The 14790-nt window shown below is 38.3% G+C and overlaps 1 protein-coding gene across 5 annotated transcripts in view; it reads left to right on the forward strand.

The window, feature by feature from the left end:
• clip1a (CAP-GLY domain containing linker protein 1a) overlaps positions 1-14691 on the forward strand; it is a 29419-nt gene extending 14728 nt beyond the window's left edge. For 3 of the 5 annotated variants that reach the window (XM_034148683.1, XM_034148686.1, XM_034148684.1), the window contains 16 exons: positions 388-445; positions 551-634; positions 745-901; positions 1047-1212; positions 1983-2198; positions 4391-6043; positions 7295-7432; positions 7535-7641; positions 8041-8152; positions 8264-8307; positions 9536-9653; positions 10533-10683; positions 11841-11887; positions 12451-12456; positions 13403-13530; positions 13641-14691. In XM_034148683.1, the coding sequence (XP_034004574.1) occupies positions 388-445; positions 551-634; positions 745-901; positions 1047-1212; positions 1983-2198; positions 4391-6043; positions 7295-7432; positions 7535-7641; positions 8041-8152; positions 8264-8307; positions 9536-9653; positions 10533-10683; positions 11841-11887; positions 12451-12456; positions 13403-13530; positions 13641-13869 (3414 nt within the window). In that variant the 3' untranslated portion in view covers positions 13870-14691. The remainder of the gene's footprint in view (positions 1-387; positions 446-550; positions 635-744; positions 902-1046; positions 1213-1982; positions 2199-4390; positions 6044-7294; positions 7433-7534; positions 7642-8040; positions 8153-8263; positions 8308-9535; positions 9654-10532; positions 10684-11840; positions 11888-12450; positions 12457-13402; positions 13531-13640) is intronic. The other 2 variants (XM_034148685.1, XM_034148687.1) reach the window with 2 other exon arrangements.
• Positions 14692-14790: the final 99 nt, after the last annotated feature.

Here is a 14790-nt window from a genome sequence, read left to right on the forward strand (position 1 = left end):
ACTACCCCACTCTAGAAGGGTGAAATTGAGATTGGAGGTCGAGTGTTGTGTGTGAATGCATGGTCGCAGCTATTATGGATACCGGGCTTGTTCGTGTTTAGTGTCCTTTTGATGAACAAACTATGTACATTTGTTTAATTTGTCTAAATCCACTAGTGCAAATCCTTGTTAGTTACCCAACAAATATACATTATACACATATATGCAATGAGCTATCATATCATCTGGTTCAATACATCACCTTTTCTCATCATTAAACTAATAATATAATAATTATAATGCTGGACAAACCACAAAACCTTTAACATTCCTGAAAATGTATAAATGAGGATATTCCAGAAACATCAAACACACAAATGTGATGCAGAATGTATTTCCCCCCCACAGAAACAAAAGATGGCTGACAGCACAGAGGAGCAGACTAAATCATCAAACTCTATGCAAGGTAAAATGTAAACTGTTTTTCCTCCTACCTTTTCTGTTAGTAATTTGCCTCTTCCTATTCATTAAGGCTTCTAGGATCTAACATGCAACAATTTTCCTCTTGCAGAAACACTTGAGAAGCTCAGTCAGAAGGAAGAGCAGTGCACTTCTCTGACCACCGAGTCAGAGTCTTTAAGAAGTCAGCTTTCCGGTGAGAACGTTTAAACTGCATGCACGTTAAACGGTTACTATGTAGTACGTTTTTTCTCCTTTCTGGTTGAAAATAACATTATAATCTATGAAACATCTTGTCTTATTCAGGCCTGGAGAGAAAGCTGAAGGCTGCAGATGAAAAGCGTGAGCAGCTTTCAAAGGACAAATGCAAGCTGGAAAATGATATTTCAGACATGATGAAGACATCTGGCGATAGTTCAGTACAGCTGACAAAAATGAATGAAGATCTCATGCAAAAAGAAAGGTACGACACTTCATTATTACCTTCTCCTGTATTACGTGATTACTACAAAAACATAAACCAATCGTATGTAAAAAAAACAATACATTTCTTGCTTTTGTGTCATTCCATGCCTCGTCTAATGTCCTCTGTTTTTGTCATCACTCAGGAGGCTTGAGGAGTTACAGAGTCAACTAACCGAGGAGAAGGAGAAGGTGGCACACTCAAATGAACAACTGCAGCAAGAACAGACCCGCAAAGAGCAGGAGCTGAAAGAGACCAGAGACGCACATCAGGCTCAAATGAGTAGCCTTCAGGACAACATTACTAACCTGGTTAGTATTGCGGGACAGTCACACAAAATGTGTTTGATTTTGAGAAGTAAATGTCACATACAAAAAATTGTAAATGAAAAAGTGGGTAAATATACTTTAATATACTACAAATAGCTTTTTATGTTTATTTAGAATTCATTTAGTCTATCATATGACCATATGATCTCTTGATTTCTAGTAGAAGACTGTTAGTTATTGATCTCTTGATTTCTAGGAGAAAACTGTTAGTTATTGTCTTTCTGATCTCTTGATTTCTAGGAGAAGAATGATAGTTATTGATCTCTTGATTTCTAGGAGACGACTGTTAGTTATTGTCTTTCTGATCTCTTGATTTCAAGGAGAAGACTGTTAGTTATTGTCTTTCTGATCTCTTGATTTCTAGGAGAAGAATGATAGTTATTGATCTCTTGATTTCTAGGAGAAGACTGTTATTTATTGTCTTTCTGATCTCTTGATTTCAAGGAGAAGACTGTTAGTTATTGTCTTTCTGATCTCTTGATTTCTAGGAGAAGACTGTTAGTTATTGTCTTTCTGATCTCTTGATTTCAAGGAGAAGACTGTTAGTTATTGTCTTTCTGATCTCTTGATTTCAAGGAGAAGACTGTTAGTTATTGTCTTTCTGATCTCTTGATTTTTAGGAGAAAACTGTTATTTATTGTCTTTCTGATCTCTTGATTTCAAGGAGAAGACTGTTAGTTATTGTCTTTCTGATCTCTTGATTTCTAGGAGAAAACTGTTAGTTATTGTCTTTCTGATCTCTTGATTTCTAGGAGAAGGCTGTAAAACAGAGTGAGACCTTAGTTGAGGAGCTAAAGGAGACGCAAGAGAAATCCTCCTCTCAGGCTTCAGAGCTCCATGCAAAGGACCTTGGGGTTCTTCAGAGTCAGGTAGACACGTTGAAGCAGGAGCTCTCCTCATCCAAGGACAAAACCAAAGAGCTGGAGAATTTGGTTTCTGAGTTGCAGACTTACAAAGAACAGGCTAAGGTAAGCAGAAACCTTCGAAGGTACAGACACTTCAGTTGAAACAAGATGTTTTCAATGTTCTATCAGTAACATGTAAAAATGTATTTGATGGATTATTGATTCTACTCATGATGATATTTAAAGTGGACCTATCATGCTATATTTGAATAATATAGTGTAGGACCATACCTATATAAGGCATATTTATACTTTTTTTTTTTCAAAATACCAAACAGATCATGCATTTTAGCCATGCCTCATTTTGCTCAATTTGAAAAATGTTAGCTCTGTTTTTGCAAGGGTTGATTCTGTGAGCAACAGCACCATCTAGAGGCCTGGCATATGTACTACAACGTCTCCAGCGCTTTCGAACGGCAATGCCGTGGTTGTCTCCTCCTGATTGGTGGAGTTGGCCCAATAGCCGTAGCGCCACTGTCCTGACGTCAGGACAGTGTTCAAATCTGGATCAGTTTGTATCAGATCCGTTGCAGCCCCTTTTTTAGAGATTTGGGTATGGAGGAAAATAGAGAGGGTTGTGTTTTCTGACACTTTGTGAGTTCCCTGGAACACCGGGGACACATATTCATGTATAAAAGACGTACAAAAGTGCATTTTGCATGATAGGTCCCCTTTAAAGATCATGACAAAAAACCTATCCTCTTTGTGAATGAAAAGTTGAAATTCAGTTTAAACACTAAAACAAATTAAACTAAGTGTTGCAACACATTTATGGGAGACAACATTTAACTGTGTAAGATTATTTGTCCTTGCTTTAACATCAATCATTAATAATGTATATTATCCCCAGCATTTTCACTCTTAAGTAACGTCATACAGTTCATTTGTGATGAGTTGCTAATCTCCCCAACATGAATGCTAATAACATATTTTTGCATACTCATCCCAGCTTTATATTTGATGGTGTCATTTGCTTTATGCTTGCAGGGGTACACCTGATTAAGATTACGTGAAGTTTAAGTCATTTTAAAAGTTATTGTTGTACAAATATTACACGGATTGTGTGCTAAATGTTCACGTTTAAACACTACTTACTATTTACATACTTAAGCTATTGATTTACATTTTCTCTTTCAAATTACAATAAGTGATTACCGATTTTGCTTTGTACCCCTGCTAGCATTTTGTTATTACCTGATATTTCATTTGGGTTGAACATTTTCACTGCCTAAGTTAGTTTTTTTTATGCCTTCTACTTTTTTGGCTTACACTATTTACCTGTTTTACCCTTATTTCATTTATAAAAAACATAAATACTTGTGGCAATGTGTATTTCTGTACTGTTATAAGTGATATAGAGAGGCGAAGTCCCGCCCTTCTACTTCCGACCCATGGGACCTTATTTCGGAAAAAGTATGTATTGAAGTCAATGGGGAGAGAAAACGTATCTTTCGATCCCGTGCCACGAATTACACATATGATGTTTGTCAATCTTAAAAAATAAGACTATGAAAAATACGCAACTAGAAAGACTACAAATCCCAGAATCCCGGTCCCGCATGCTGGCTCTTACGGAACCGCCTAACTCCCCTTGTGTGTATGTACAGCTCTCAACATGCCCAGACTTGGAGTGATTTTCACCTCTTTTAATACTTTTCGCCTCATTCTGAAAGAAAGAAGTGAAATGTGCCAACGTGACGGCCGTCTTGGTGTGTGGTGCGAGACGGGAGATGTAGTTAATTGAGCGGTTTCACACAAAAAAAAAAGTGTTACTTCACAGTTTTACGACGCATTTGTATTTTTGTGACTTGCAGAATTATCTTTTAAATTGACAAACATCATATGTGTAATTCGTGGCACAATTCAAACGGGATCGAAAGATAATCTTTCTCTCCCCATTGACTTCAATACATAATTTTTCCGAAATAAGGTCCCATGGAGGGACTTCGCCTCTCTATAAAAGATGCTGCAGGTGATGGTAGTATACACAGCAGGCACAATGTTTAAATGCCAGTTTATTTGATTACATCCATTTCATTAATACATTCTTAAAAGTAAGGGCTGAAGTGAAAATGTTCCACCTTCATATGGATGGAAGTCATTGTGGTGTAAGCTGTGGTGTTATCTTTGCCATTTGTATGCTTGTGCAGCATAACCTTTCCAATTGCAAATCACTTATGTCCATTTCAGCTTGGTTTATTTTGGATTCATCTTACTTTCCCCTATATATATATTCCCCTCCTTTTTTCCCCCAGTGTCTTTCTGCTGAGCTTGACTCCCACAAGCATGATGTTGAACAGTTGTCCAAAGATATGGAAAAGCAAAATCTAGATCTGGAAAATAGATGTAAGGAAAGTGAAGATGTTAAGGCGGAGAAAAGCAAACTGGAGAAACAGCTTTCAGATGTACAGACCAAGTTCTCTGCCCTTGAGATTAGTCACCAGGAGCTTTCAGTCCAGACTGAAGAACTGTTATTAACTGAGAAAAAGCTCTCAAAACATCAAGAGGAACTACTTGCCAACAACAAATCCTCAGCTGAAGAAAGGAATTCATTGAACACGGAGTTGAAGAAGCTTGAGCAAGAGAAGCAAACGTTTTGCCTTCAGAGTTCTGAAATTGAGATGTCTCTACATGTTGTACGAAAAGAAAACATGAGCCTGGATTCAGCATTAGAGCAGCAGAAAATGGATTATGAGCGTTTAGCGGGAGAGAAGGGAGAGTTGGAAAAGATGCACACTAAAACCCTATCTGAGAGTAATGCTCTTTCTCTAGAGCGTGATAAGCTAGCTAGTGAAATCCGAACAAATAGAAACCAGTTGGATAGTAACTCCAAAACTAATGATGCTGTTGTTCAAGAGAAGTCTCATCTAACAACAATGCTAGAGGAAGGCAAACGGCAAAAAGACCAAATTGAAGCAGAGATGAACTCATTGAAACGAGAAAAGGCTGACTTACAAAATGAGCTTCAGAAACACAACTCTGATATTGAAACTCTTAAAAATGGCAAAGCTGAACTTATTCAAGAGCACAGTAAACTAAAAACAGATTTTGAGAAGGCTAATTCTGAACTTGTTAAACAGGTTGATAACCTTTCTAAAGATAGTCAGGGTCTGAAGTCGTTGCAGGCTGACACCGACAACAAAGTGCAGTCCTTGCAGAACGAGAATCAGGGTCTGCTTCAAGAGATCCAAGAGTTAAAAAGTAAGATTGAATCGATATCAGGGGCCAAGCAACTTCTTGAGGCCCAGCTACAGACTGAGTCCGGTGAATGCAATAAAACTAAATCTGACAAGGAGGGTCTCTCCAAACAAATTGAGGAGCTGAAGAAAACATTGTCTAAGGTCACAGATGAAAATAAAGAGATTTCTTCTAACCTTAGGAATACTGATGAGCAAAACAAGTCTTTTGTCATGGACGCGAAGGCATTAAAAACGCAATTGAAGCAGCGAGAGCAAGAAACTAGTCAGTTGACAACAGATAAAGAACAGCTATCATCTAAGCTTGAGGATACAGGCAAACAGATGACCTCGCTGACCACAGAGAAGGAAGACCTTTTAGCTGCAAAGTGTCAATTGGAGCAGAACATTTCTTCTCTCAACACAAGCCAAGAAACCTTGCATGCAGAACGGTCAAAACTCCTCGGGGAGATGGAGAAGATGCACGCTAGCCAGAGACAACTAGAGATTGATGTCAAGGACCTAAAAACCAATAAAGAACTTTTGGATAAACAATACCAGAGTGCTGTCGCAGAGGTGTCTGCTTCCTCTGTTGTTAAAGAAGAGATTTCCTCAAGCATCTCAAATCTAGCGGCTCAGAAGGAGGCCCTGCAGGTGGAGAGAGATGAAGCCCAGCAGCAAGTCAGGCAGCTGGAATCCCAACTAAAAAATGCCATTTCTAAGCAGCTTGAGGTATTCCTCTTCCAGTAGTAATCACTGACGTGTATAGATTAGAGTGGCTGGGGCACCTTCTCACTGCATGCTTGCTGGTTTGTCTGCCTTTCCACTTCCCTTTTATCTTCATGTCTAACTTTCACCTTCCATGTACTAACTGCTGTGAACTACCCTCGGCTCCCAGCCTTTGCCTGTGGGCTTATAACGTGATGAGGCAATTATAATGTTAAAATCAACTGACCATATAAGGCTAAGCTGATCTTTGTCACACTCATCATATGGTGGTGTTTCATATTTAATTTTGTAACCGATGTAAATAGACTGACTTACCTACTAATAGACTTTCCGAACATAGTTTTTTAATAATTATAGCCACAATAATCTGATTTACAATGCCCTTCTGTTAAAATGTTAAAGGTGGGGTAGGTAATTCACTTCAGAAACACTTTTTGTTATATTCCATGGAATGCTCTTAACATCCCGATAGCAATGAATATATTAAATGCTTTGACAATAAATACATTAAAAAAATGTCATCTGTGGAAGCCGTAGTACTGTAAAAAGCACGACCAATCATCTGAGCCGGCCCGGCTAAAATAACTGGATGGCCTACCTGCCTGTCAGCCTTCCATCTCGTGCACAAACTTATCTCGTGCCCTCATTGGTCATGTGCGCGTCCGTGTGTGTTGGAGGAGGGGCTCTGTAAGGAAGTCTGAAGGAAGGGGCAGATTTTTGTCGGCTGCGTACTTTCAAATTCTAGCGCACTCGAGCTGGTTTCTCCATTCTTACCTACCCTACCTTTAAGTATTTGGGCTTGCAACATCTTTTTGGACAGAAATAATGAAATATCTTAATATAAAGTAGGTTTCGGAAGGACAACTTGCTTTCTTAAATAATTGTCAGTATCTGTTCTGAGCCCACAGGCTGTTAAGCTTTAGAGTATTTACTAATTATTTGACTCCTTAGTGTAGTGTTCATGTTGTTAATTCTCGACTAGAATCTACTGCGAAATTGCAATGAACTGAGATTTTGAACTGATTCTAAATCTGCAATTAAGATGAGTAACTCATTAGGCATGCAATTAATTTATGAAGTAATATAAAAATCATTGGTTGATGTCTAGCAATGCATTATGAATAGTTTTATCAAATGACCTGCAATGTTTTAATTTGGGTTGGTTGAGGTAATCAGATGTTGATCTCAACCAGCCATATGCTGCTCCTAATTTAAAACCTTTCTAAGCAAATATCCTGCTCGTGCACTATTTAGGCTACAGAGGTCTCTGGCACGACCGCTGAGGCTCTGGAACAGCTGACAAAAGAGAAAGCCACTTTGATGCAGGAGAAGAATGAAGCTCAATCTTTGCTCGAGGAGCTCCGAGGCTCCACGCAGAAGACGCAGACACAGGTGAGAGACGCTAACGTAAACTCTCAGAGGTGAAGCGGCTCTTCTTATCCTGTTGACCTCAGTGTTTTCTACAAATATGTGTGTTGTTCATTTTTGTTTCAGCTGAAAACATTGAAGAAAAACAATTCCAAGTATCAAGATGACCTGAATGTATCCAAAGAGCAGCTTTGCATAGAAACTCAGAGGACTGAGAGTCTGTGTAAGGAAATGTGAGTATATTTAAATTCAAGATTCAAGGCTTGTATTGTCATTCGTACATAGCTACAGTGTAGTTATGACATGAACATCTTAGGTCCCAGGCTCCTCCAACAGTGCAACACAGATAACATAGTGCAAGTAAATACAATCAAATAGAAGTAGTGCAATAAGAGTCTAAATACAAGTGTAAGTTGCAAACAGGTGAATGTTATGGATGTTCTTAGTTCAGGTGTTTACCAGTCTTGGCTGCTTGTAACAGATATCTTTTAGACTTCAATATGAATTGTATTATATAATTGGTGGGCTACAGTAAATAGCTATGGAGAAGAACTTCCTACAAACTAATGTTGTTTATGTTGTACGGTTTTTATCGAAGTTGTAAGATGAACTTAACATTTGTTATCATTTAGAGAGGAGCTCAAAGAAGCAGATTCTGCAAAGACGCAGAAGCTGCAAGATGAGAAGAACAAGCTGAATCAGGAGCTCGAAAACAATCAGAATCACCAGAGTGATCTTGAAAAGGTGAAACAATTAAAAAAATACTCGCATAAACCTTCAAGCATTAAACATCATGTTTTTAGATATTGATCTGTTGACCATGATTCGATTTTTAACACGTGTTCTTTCTCTTAGCTCAAGGATGAAAACTCAAAACTCAAAAAGCAGTTGAAGCAAAGGTAAGTCAATCCATCATTTTTTTTATTCGAGCAGTTGCACAGATCTTTGCAAATTCACAAATAATTTATAAGCATGTTTCAATAAACACTTATATGCATGTACATGAATTATTAAGCAAAAGCTATCTCATGCTGTTTTGTTCTTCTTCAAAGCCTGCCAAATAATGCTTACAGGTATTTAAAGCCTTAATTATTTTGTAATGTTGATCATCATCGTGTATTACATACTGTATATCGACCACATATGAAGCCATATCATTCGAAATAAGCAACAAGCAAGGTATGGTCACATTACATTTCCGTTGAATGGCTTTTCCCCAAAAATGATGTGATAGCTGCTTTAAGTTGGAATGGAGGGACTGCACACACATACACACACACACACACACACACACACACACACACTAGGGCTGTGCAATTAATCGTATTTTAATCGCAATTACGATTTTGGCCTGCCACGATTACGAAAACAACATCGAAAAAAACTATTATTTTGCTTTGCTAGGTTTGATCTAATTTATTTGTATTTATCATATTTATATATGTTTAGTAGCTTGTGGAAGTGCGCTCCAAAATATTTGTTGATCTTGTTTATTGGTATTTATTATTTTGATATTATTTATTTAAATGTAAATATAAATGTATAATTTTTTTATTTATTTTTTTATTGGTTTTTCAGTTGAATTATACGTTCAGGGTAATCAACAGTTAAAAAGATACTGTTCAAATTATTATTTGTATTTGTTTTAAAGTTAAACAAATGGATGTTTTCAAAGTCAATGAAGAATCGTATTTAATAATCGTGATATCAATTATTGACCAAAATAATCGTGATTATGATTTTTGCCATAATCGAGCAGCCCACACACACACACACACACACACACACACACACACACACACACAGATTTTCTTATGACAACATTCTTGTTTTTTGTGTGAAACAAAAAAGTTGACGAAGGAGGAGCGGGCTTGAAATCACGCTACAACAGGAACCAATTATAATTTTTTTGCCGTTGTCCTCTGAATCTCCAACCTAAGTTTACCAAATATTTTAACCAAACTGCCAATTTTCGGTTTTTGAGTTCCCTGTATGTCTTCTCAAATATCTGAAAGTTGCAAAAAACTGAGCTTTATCGTTGAAAATCTGTTGGGGCAAGTTTTTCTCTGCCTTGAGGGATTGTGTACTGCACCTCTGAGATATATGTTGGTATTGTGTCTCTGATAGTGAGAGCACCTCGAAGGACCAGCATGAAAAGGAGAAGGCTACCCTCCAGAAGTCCATCAATAAAAACAGTGCCTTAATTTCGGAAAAGGACCAGCAGGTGGAAACCCTGAAGAGCGAGGTGAGAATCTAATGCATTTTTGGTTTAGCAGAACATTGATGTAACTTTTGAGTTTGCACAAAATGTATTCAAGCAAGTCCAGATTTGAGAGTGTGCACGGAAAGAACGGCGACTTAGTGAGAAAAAGGCACAGTAGCCGATGCGGAAACTATCGACGCATTTCTTCTTGCCGGTTCAAAACACTTGAATTTATGGGTTTTGTGTCTTAAGATCTCGAATAGCGGATTAATTGCTCAAATTGAACTTTTGCTTGTATTAGTGTTGTAATTCAAATAACTTTTTATCTTCAAATGATGTTTTAATAGAAGCCCTGCAATTAACATTTTTCATTATCAATGAATTGAATGATTATGTTCTTAAATTGATCACATTTTCTTTAAAGGTGGGGTAGGTAAGTTTGAGAAACCGGCTCGAGATACACTTTTTGTTATATTCCATGGAATGCTCTTAACATCCCGATAGCAATGAATATCTTAAGTGCTTTGACAAAAAATTCATAAAAGAATGTCATCTGTGGAAGCCGTAGTACTGTAAAAAGCACGACCAATCATTTTAGCCGGCCGGCTAAAGTAACTGGATGGCCTACCTGCCTGTCAGCCTTCCAACTGTGCACAAACTTATCTCGTGCCCTCATTGGTCATGTGCGCGTTCGTGTGTGTTGGAGGAGGGGCTCTGTAAGGAAGTGGCAGATTTTCTCCAGTTGTGTATTTTCAAATTCTAGCGATCTCGAGCCGGTTTCTCAAACTTACCTACCCCACCTTTAATGAATGACCTGTTATCAAGATAGTTGCCAATTATTCTCCAGCTGTTTAACTAAACATTGCAGCTCTATTTAATTATTTCAATATTGAAAAAAAGCGTTGATTGTTCTCTTCACAGCTGGGCGCACTGCGTGGGGAAAGTGCCTCGGTTAAGACTCTCCAGGGGACGATTGAGGCCTTGGAGCGGGACAAGACTAAGTTACAGGATCGAGTTCAAAGACTGGAGAAGGACCGGGCGGCAGGTCCTGAAAGCATCAACAGGTCCTCAGGTAAGAAGGGGCTTAATCCACCACCACTGCTAATACTTTAGAGCAGGGGTGTCCAAACTAAGGCCCGGGGGCCAAATGAGGCCTGCGAACCATTTTGAATCGGCCCTCAGCAAATTAAAAAAGTATAATGGGATATGGCCCACAAATGAAACGTGTGCTTTTCTTATATTGTACTTCTTAAATATAAATCAGGGTGTCCGCGGGGTCTTAAAAAGTATTCAAAGTTGATAAATCAATTTAGCGAAAATTAAGGCTATTAAAAAGTATTAAACGGCATTTTCCAAGGTATTACATTTTGTAGCTTGTTTTCAATAAGTATATGAATTGTCCAAAGAGGTTGTATTCTACAGTCTGCCTGAATGTAATCATTGCGTAGGTGTGTAGTGTGATTCTGTGTAGTTTATTTATGGCATCCCGTTGGATTTGACGTCATCTGAACAGGACATCGCACGCTCACTGCTTGATAGCGCGCGAAGGTCCGTTTACGCCGGTTGTTAAACAACATCGTTATGGGGAAATGCAAGTTTGCGTCCAAATGGTTGGAAGATAAGGAGAAAGGACAATCAATACTGTATATAGTAAATGTGAGGTAAAATGTGTCGCCAATGTAACCGGTTAGAACTCAAAGTGGCGATGAGGTCTTAAAATGTATGGAAAGGGTCTTAAAAAAGGTCTTAAAAGGTATTACATTTGACTTCAGGATTCCTGCATATACCCTGTAAATGTAAAAATATATGACACCGTAGTATTCATGTGTTAATAAGACCACCTTTTAAATCAATTCAGTCAATTAAAGTTGGAAACATTTTCTAACATATCTTAGTTGATAAGAAAAAGCCTAATAACTTATTTACATAACAAGCTTGAAATACACCCTTCCTATTTCTCCTTATTATAATCACTCTGAGCTTCTGTTTGAAGGGATGAGCTGCTAACACTCACAAGCATCATTGACCTACATTTGATTGATTTTGCTAACTTATAACTGAACTAATGAGGCGATATACCTCTAGTGAGTGGCCCAGGTCTTCGTATATTTTTCTGTATGTGGCCCTCGGTGAAAAAAGTTTGGACACCCCTGCTCTAGAGGTAAGTTCTGTGTGAAGGGACCCCAATGAAAGAAAATATTCTACTCGTGTTTTTCTTCTATCTTCCAGGTGATGAAGTTTTGGAGCAACTAAGGGACGAAAAGCAGAACGCAGAGGTGTGTGTCCTTTTTATCTCCTCCTGGATAATACTAATCCTAGGTCTGGATGGGTTGACGTTTTTTTGCCATTCATACATTTAGTGTGAAGATGCTTCCTTACCCCAACATTTTTTTGACAAATATTCAACCTCATTTACATTTTTCATCACATTTGGGGCAGTCGTACGGACACAGTCTCACTGAATGCAGTTTGTGAAATGACTGTGCTGCTTTCTCAGACATTTACTAACAAAAACGACGTCTGATGTAGCAGTAGACTCTGAATTGTACATTGTGTTGTTTACTCGTTACAGTATAATGTTTTACAGAGGTGAATGGAAATTCAAAGCGTACTGATGACAGCCTGTCTCTCTCCTCCTCAATCACTTCTCATTTCCTGCCTCTGTTTACTTAAATGTTATACTGTATTATCTGTGTCAGTGATGACTTGAGTGTGTTGTCAGGCAGAAGGTTGGTCCTAATTTGAATCTCAACATTTTTTTATTCTCCTTTTCTTTCTTAAACTCCGATTCCTCTCCTCTGCCCTGTCTCTGATGTTGGCAATGCTACAACACCATCAGGCAGCGGTTTGTTCATGTTTTCATCAGCTTCACTTGTGCATGTCTGTCTGTCTCTGTCACCGTGGCGTCCAGTGGATCACATCTTAGTCTGTGTTAAAACTACAAACGGTCGTACGAAGATAGTTCAAGCTTGATGAACTAAAACCTTTAGCGTTCAATAAATGCGCTGCTTAAATATTCCTATATAGACAACTACAGCCATCATAGCAGATCAGATCTGTTAAAGGGACAGTTCACCCCTTTCACCTGTAGTGCTAGTATATAGAAATGTAATTATTAGGATAAACCCCTTGAGAGCTAGTCATCAATTTAGTGTTGAGTGTTTGAGAGATAGCGAATAGCATCGGATATCTCCAATGAAATGGAACACTCTGCTTGTGGTGCTCGAAGCCCTAAACAAAAACAAAAATGCAACAGAAAGCATGACCCATTACTTTAAGATAATCCATGGGTCCTTGTTGTGTGCAATTTTACAGAGGAACTATTTTCTTTCTTTTCTACGCTGCCAACTGTATCACAGCACAGTGATGCGTGCATCTACTCCTGGACGAGAGCCTGGATCAGCTGTTGATTATTTTTGATTTAATGGGTCAAGCTTTCTCAAAAGACATTTCAAATTTAGGGTTAACTAAAAGTTGACTCTTACTTAGTAATACACTTCTCATAAGCGGGTATTTTACTAACTTTCCTCATTCCAAGCTTGAGTTTCTTCTTCGGCTGACGACTCACAGTCACAATTCACTATTATAACTTAGATAAGATTCATTGTTTTGGAATATGGCAGGGCATAGTTACTGTTGTATAATCTAAATAGTGTTTTTATAGAATCAAGGCAACATTTTGGCACATAAATCAAAGTTTAAATGTCACAGGGTGTTATACATACTGTAATAGATCATAGATGATCATTCAGCAGCAGCACTGATGCGAATACTGTGTTTCCCCTTTTCAGATCGAGTTCCTGAATTCAGTCATCGTTGACCTCCAGAAGAAGAATAAGGAACAGAAGGCAGACTTGGAGACAATGGCTGCTGCTGCTCTGAATGGAAATAATCCAAGTGAGCTGGATAACTATGATGAGTAAGTAAATAAATATATTGCTCCTGATGGCCAAAGATGTGTGTCTGACTTGTTTATGTAGCGGCAATACAACTCATTCTGTAACTCATTTTCAACTTGTTTTTTTGCAGCCACGATAATCAACCCACAAAGAAGAAGCTTCCTCCAAGACTTTTCTGTGACATCTGCGACTGCTTCGACCTCCATGACACCGAGGACTGTCCCACACAGATGCAGATGCCCGACTCTCCTCCACACACCGTCTACCACGGCGCTAAGGGCGAGGATCGGCCCTACTGCAACATCTGCGAGGTCTTTGGCCACTGGACCGAATCCTGTAACGATGACCAGACCTTTTAAGCCTTTTTTTCCCACCCTCGTTTCCCACAATCAGTACATTTGCACATAATGTTACATTTACGCTGTGCTTTATGGGTTTGGGTTTGTACGTGTGCATTTGTGTGCTTGATTTTGCAAAGCATATCTGTTGTCCTTAAGCGCTCTTATGGGAAAACGTCCTCCTCAGAATCCCTTCATACAAAAAAACCTTCAGAGATAATAATTTACAGCGGTTAACTGTTTGTATCTGTAAAACATTTTGATATCCTGGGCGTGTGTGAGTGAGAAGATGATGCGGGGGATGTTTCATGGTGGGAGAAGCGATGATCTTCTCATCATTTAATTTATCAATATCCTAACATTGTTTGCACAGCTTGTTGGGGGCTACAAGATAATATAGTATCATAAGAGGTGTTTATTTGAAACTGTAAATTACTTGATTGAAAAAATATCAGTTTGCGCAAAAACATTGGTGAGCTATAGTTTATTTTTTTATGCCTGGAAATATGATGTACTCTTTAAAGGTTAAATAGTATGTGTGTAGTTTGGTGAAAGGTGATCACAGGGAGAAACTTTCTCTGTCTTCCTGGAGTGCAGCGGAGAAACCCAGTGCTGTTTGGCTTTAATGGGAACATTTTGTATGGTCTTCATGAAGGAACTGATGGACGATTTCTTGAAAAGAAGCAGTGAAAGCACTTCAAACTCAGTTCCCGTGAAATGCCCTTTCCAAAAGGTTTCTTTGCAATTAAAAGAGCATTTCTCTACGAAACAATAAATACTTTGGTATTTCTTTTCAAATGTTTTGAATATCTGTATTAAAAATAAATAAATGTATAAATTAAATATTGAACTTTTGTTTTGATTGTTACATTGAAAGCGCAGTCACTGTTTACGACTTCACACAGTTTCAGATTGCACTTCAAGTACAGATCCATCAGTGTG

Source organism: Trematomus bernacchii, unplaced genomic scaffold (assembly GCF_902827165.1).
Source record: "Trematomus bernacchii unplaced genomic scaffold, fTreBer1.1, whole genome shotgun sequence".
Classification (NCBI taxonomy): Eukaryota; Metazoa; Chordata; class Actinopteri; order Perciformes; family Nototheniidae; genus Trematomus; species Trematomus bernacchii.